Source organism: Coregonus lavaretus (assembly GCF_964263955.1).
Source record: "Coregonus lavaretus genome assembly, chromosome: 3".
In the NCBI taxonomy this organism is placed as follows: domain Eukaryota; kingdom Metazoa; phylum Chordata; class Actinopteri; order Salmoniformes; family Salmonidae; genus Coregonus; species Coregonus lavaretus.
This window is the reverse complement of record NC_139990.1, coordinates 39,621,309-39,627,382: the sequence shown is the minus strand read 5'-3', so window position 1 is coordinate 39,627,382 and position 6,074 is coordinate 39,621,309. Positions and strand designations below refer to the sequence as shown.

Below are 6,074 nucleotides of genomic sequence, written 5' to 3'. Positions count from 1 at the left end.
CACATCATCTCTTGCACATCTATCATTCCAGTGTTAATACTAATTGTAATTATTTTGCACTATAGCCTATTTATTGCCTTACCTCCATAACTTGCTACATTTGCACACACTGTATATATATTTATTTATGTTGTATTTTTGACTTTGTTTTGTTTTACCCCATATGTAACTCTGTGTTGTTGTTTTTATCGCACTGCTTTGCTTTATCTTGGCCAGGTCGCAGTTGTAAATGAGAACTTGTTCTCAACTGGTTTACCTGGTTAAATAAAGGTGAAATAATTTGTAAGTCGCTCTGGATAAGAGCGTCTGCTAAATGACGTAAATGTAAATGTAAATGTAAAATAAATAAATAAAAAATAAACTGAATTCAAAATAAAAATCGAATAAACAAATAGAAATAAAAACGAATAGAAAAACAAAAAATATATAATAACCTTGGACCACTACCTTTTGGGGTCAATTCTATTTCAATTCCAGTCATTTCAGAAAATAAACCAAATTGAAATGTCAATGTACTTCCTGAATTGTCTGGAATACACACCAACCCTGCGACCTACTACTTGTGAACATCAAAAACAACTGTGTCACGTTAAGAAACTAGATCAGTAGGTCGGATAATGTAGAGTTATTAGAGGGGAGGGGACCATCCCATCCGCGACCTACTGTTCCTGCCTCAGTCCGTGATACAATTGACAGCTCTGTACCACGCCTTGGTAGGCTACTGGCACTAATTCTCGCATATTTGCCAACTGTCACAACAGCATATTTTTGTTAACTACGACTGCACAGAGAGGACACCGAGTTTCTTGAGTCGGCATCAATGCTTGGGATGTATTTCAATCAATGAACAGCAATAAGATTGTAGAAGCACTTTATTTATTTATTTGGTAAAACATTTCTTCCCTTTTCCTTTTTTTTTACGGAGGAGCGACTTCAGAACTTTACCATGCAGAATGGACGAGTTGACAACCTCTTCGTTTAAAACTACCGGTTCCAAATGGTTGCTTCCAGTCAGCGATTTTTTTGGATTCCCTTTGGATCAGGTAATCTACACTTTTCCAAAATGAGAAAATCAATTGCTTAAAGTCAGTAATGTTAATCTAAAGTAATGGTATTAAGTGGCTTGTCCTGCCATATACCTCGAATGATATGACAACATTTTGGTCATCTGACTTTACATTTACGCATGACATTTGCATAAATAAATTTAGAGACATTCTGCTTGTATCCAAACTCAACATAGAATATAATTTATAGGATTGAAATATTCTGTTGTCCTAAGGCAATAACACACACACACAATAAGGATGCATGTAGAGTATATAAATCTGTCAATATCTCATGTCTGTGGCCTCGTGTCTTCTGTGCAGGTTAACTTCTTGGCTTGTCAGGTGTTTGCCCTTGGTGCAGCCTTCTGGTTCCGTCTCTACCTCAGCCCTCAGTATGCCAACCCCGTGGTCCGCCATGCAGTCGCCACACTCTTTGGCCTCTCCTTTGTCATATTCTGTTTTGGCTGGTAAGGAACATTCAGTGCACTGGACAGATTAAGGTATACAGGTTAAATCATGGTCGGATTACTTTGTTGAATGGAGGACACTAACAGATGGACCCAGTTTAGTCCTAATAACACAGTTTTAAACAGTAGCCTATCATTTTTTTGGGATTGTTTCATCGCTGCAGGTATGCAGTCCATATCTCCTTCTTGGTGGTGGTGTGCTACTGGATTCTGGTCACAGCTGACATCCACAACATTCACAGGTAAACACACACCACGATGTCTCCCATACAGACACTTGCGATAACATCTTACCCACATGGGTCATTCTTTGCTGACATGTTGATGACAAGTTGAGCTAGATAGGAAGTGATAGCTGGACCAGACTCTCTCTCTCTCTCTCTCTCTCTCTCTCTCTCTCTCTCTCTCTCTCTCTCTCTCTCTCTCTCTCTCTCTCTCTCTCTCTCTCTCTCTCTCTCTCTCTCTCTCTCTCTCTCTCTCTCTCTCTCTCTCTCTCCCTCCCTCTCTCTCTCTCTCTCTCTCTCTCTCTCTCTCTCTCTCTCTCTCTCTCTCTGTAAGTATGTCTGTCTGTCTGTCTGTCTGTCTGTCTGTGTTTAGGTCCTGGAATTTGATGAATGTAGGTAGAGAACAGAACAGTAACACTGATGATGTTGTACATTAGGGATTCCTTGGAGGAGTCTAGATAGAGATAGCATTGTTCTCTGTGCCTTCGCCCATCGCCTCGTCTACTCCAGTTAGAGAAAGATGGGTCATTGGGTTGTGGGTTACTGCGTGTCAAAATACCATGTTTCACCATACATCATTTGTGTTTACTGTACATCTCCAGTTGTACTTGAAGGTGATTGCTAAGATGGTCCATTCCACCTAGTAGTTGATCGTTCTCCCATATGCAGATAAGGAACTACCAGTATGGTATTTAGACTGAAACATTAAAAAGGTTTATTTCATTGAAAGTGCCACTCATTCTTAGCATGGAGGGATGTAGGATGTTCTCAATATGAATTAAATATTTCCTCCAGGTATACTATGATCATGGCCATCAGCTACCTCACAGTGTGTCAGGTGAGCAGAGTCTTCATCTATAACTATGGGATCCTCTCAACAGACTTTTCTGGGTGAGTAGCCATGTTGTTCTAGATCAAGATAGGATTACTGGCAGTGTTGTAGTACTCCAGACCGGTCTCCAGACCACATATTGAGTGTCTCGGTTTTGTCTCGGTGTCTGATACATTTTTACTCTGTCTTGACTTGGTCTCTGACAACGAGGACTCGTAATTTCTTTCAGAGACCAGCGGAGTAAAAAACTCATAATTATCAGTTCCCATTCAGTCAACACATAAAACCGCTTGGCCAGGCCAGGTATATACACGCCTTCATGACACAGTAATATCTTATCGCCTATTGAAACCTGGCTTCTTACTTTACTCCTTACGTTACTGTCCTTTACTTTCGTAGAAAAATATCGTCAAACTTTGTTGAGCTTGTCAGTATTTCCTTGATTAGCTGGTAGGGAAGAGTGGGGTAAATTGTTTGAAAGTTGCACGCTCACTATTAGTAAGGGGAGACCAGGGGAATGTAATGGACTTTATATCTATTATAGACCTGTTTGGGTTATCGATAATTTATAGAGTGCCACTCTATTTGCCCTCAGCATGCATTTTTTTTACCATACTGAATGTCTAGAACTATATGTGCTTCTGAAATATGAACACAGAAATACTGGATATTTTCAACTCTTATAATGGTGGTGATTTGACTAAATTACAATCATGGTCTTTAATTGAACTCGCATTGTTCTGGTCTCGGTCTTGACTTGGTCCCGGACCCCTCGTCCCCCTCCTTGACTCGGACTCGATTTGCTCCGGTCTTGATCTTGTATCGGTCTCGCTTTAGGTGGTCTCGAACACAATAATGATTACTGGAATGTGGAATTATGTAATGATGAGGCAGATTTGTGTGACCTGAATTCTGAAATAGTTTGTGTGTATTGAGGTTTTCATGAATGTGGTTTTCGTGGTACAGAATACAGATAAGGGTCTACATTAGAGTTTTCTCAGTCAATACTGAATCAGCTGGACTCACTGCTTTTATCTGCACAGTGACAACAGCACTATCTGTCTCACTTTTCCTGTCTCAGCCTTCCTCAACCTCTGTTTTTCTAGATTTGTATGTCTTACTCACTAGATTAATTTCTTCGTTCCCTCTCTTGCACACTTTCTCTCTCTCTCTCTCTCTCTCTCTCTCTCTCTCTCTCTCTCTCTCTCTCTCTCTCTCTCCCTCTCTCCGTCATGTTGAATCTGCCACTCCCCCCTGGTTAGTTTCTGTCTGTTATCTGCAGGTTTCCTTGGTTCTTGCAGAGATTGTGAAGCACTGCCCTAAACAAATAATGCAGCTGATAAAACAGTTTGTCAGTTAGTTTAACAGTACCTGCCGCTGCCATGCTTGCTATGCTACTGCTATTCTTTGCCAATGCTAATGCTTATTATGCTATTATATGCTATGCTATACTAATTATGCTATTGCTAACCCTAATCAATGCTAACCTTCACTAACAAACTGTGCTTTCTCTGCAAACTGCAGGGAGGCAGAGGGGTGAATGAGCTGAATCACATTGTACTGCTGTTGAATGGATAGACAGCACCATCACTGGGATCTGATGCTCCATTCACGTCCATGGCTTTGCTTTTTCTCAGTCAATCTAGCTACTATCAGCCCTGTTTCTCACTGTGCTTGCTTACAGTATAACCTCCAATCTCATACACTATGAAATGCGGTGCACAGTGTTAGCACATTGTGATATTCTGTCGTGATGTAAGGTAAAACATCTGGTTGTTTTAGATGGGCTCCAGAATCAATCAGCATAGTAGTGTTGTAATGTAAGTGCATTGCTAATAGTGTGTCTGTGTGTCACATTCTGCGATGCCAGCGTTCTTGACCTGACAGTGCCATTCAGTGCCTGTTGACTACGGCTCACGTAACACGACCATACAATGGCATGCACACACACACACACACACTCTGTAAGTGCATGGCATGCTGTCACACAGAGCGTGTGTGTGTTCCTGTGTGTGTGAGAGCAACAAAGGGTGTATTCTACGTGAAAGTCTGAATGAAAAGCGCCAAAGAATCAATGCTAATTTATTCTTCAAGTATAGTTAGGCTTTATGAAATGCTGTTCACATTCAATTTCTGTCCTTGTTAATGTCCTCAGTTTGACTTTAGAAACTAAATATTGTGTTTCCTCCCTTCAGGCCATTGATGATAATTACCCAGAAAACCACTATGTTAGCTTTTCAAGTGCATGATGGTAAGGAAGGAATGTCCAGGGGATCCTATGGAACCTTTTATTATGGTTCTTACAACATCCTATGTTTTTTCTTTGCTTTAAGTTCTTTGATGGTTGTGTTGAAAAATGGTATCTCTCTTATCGTCTCCACTGTTTCCAGGTATGTCTAAAATGTCTGAGGACCTCACGGCTGATCAGAGGCGCCTTGCTGTAGCGTATGTATTCATTACGGTATATACATTTAACTTTCATATCCATGAATGCCTTGCAGTGCGTTGGCTCAGTCTTGATTATAGGAAAATAGGCTATGTAGACTTCTGAAATCCACTGCATGATATGAAATCTACCATCCACAAATTGCATTGATATTAACTACTTGTCTGTGCAAGTCTTCTCACTCAAAGTAAACAAGATACCCTAGAATGACATTGATGCTGTCAGGAGAAAACAAAGGATTATTCCCGGGGGATGGAGGGATAGGACGAGTTTAGGATGTAAACACAGATTACCGTCGGCTCCTAACGAAACAGAGATTTGCAATGTTTCCAATGTCCTTTTTTATTTTTTATTTTTAGTGAAAATTTAATTGCAATAGATACATGAAGGCAACAATAAACAGACATCAATGTCCCTCCTCTTTCATCTCTTCTACCTTCCGCTCCAAAACATCATTAATATAATACAGTACTCCTAAGGCTGGCTGTCTCTCTCTCTCTCCTCTCTCTCTCTCTCTCTCTCTCTCTCTCTCTCTCTCTCTCTCTCTCTCTCTCTCTCTCTCTCTCTCTCTCCTCTCTCTCTCTCTCTTCTCTCTCTCTCTCTCTCTCTCTCTCTCTCTCTCTCTCTCTCTCTCTCTCTCTCTCTCTCTCTCTCTCTTTTTCAATTCAATTCAAAGTGCTTTATTGGCATGAGAAACATATGTTAACATTGCCAAAGCAAGTGAAATAGATAATAAACAAAAGTGAAATAAACAATAAAAAATTGTAAACATTACACTCACAAAAGTTCCAAACAAATAGAGACATTTCAAATGTCATATTATGGCTATATACAGTGTTGTAACAATGTGCAAATAGTTAAAGTACAAAAGGAAAAATAAATAAACATAAATATGGGTTGTATTTACTATGGTGTTTGTTCTTCACTGGTTGCCCCTTTTCTTGTGGCAACAGGTCACAAATCTTGCAGCTGTGATTGCACACTGTGGTATTTCACCCAATAGATATGGGAGTTTATCCAAATTGGATTTGTTTTCGAATTCTTTGTGGGTCTGTG

General features: G+C 40.1%; 1 protein-coding gene across 1 annotated transcript in view; it reads left to right on the top strand.

The window, feature by feature from the left end:
- Positions 1–953: 953 nt before the first annotated feature.
- Positions 954–6,074, top strand: part of LOC311107303 (lysophospholipid acyltransferase 1-like) — a gene marked incomplete at both ends in the record, with an annotated part of 5,785 nt that continues 664 nt past the window's right edge. Inside the window, 6 exons of the mRNA XM_084149789.1 lie at positions 954–1,043; positions 1,371–1,516; positions 1,681–1,758; positions 2,536–2,631; positions 4,768–4,823; positions 4,963–5,033. Coding sequence (XP_084005915.1) covers positions 954–1,043; positions 1,371–1,516; positions 1,681–1,758; positions 2,536–2,631; positions 4,768–4,823; positions 4,963–5,033 — 537 coding nt within the window. The remainder of the gene's footprint in view (positions 1,044–1,370; positions 1,517–1,680; positions 1,759–2,535; positions 2,632–4,767; positions 4,824–4,962; positions 5,034–6,074) is intronic.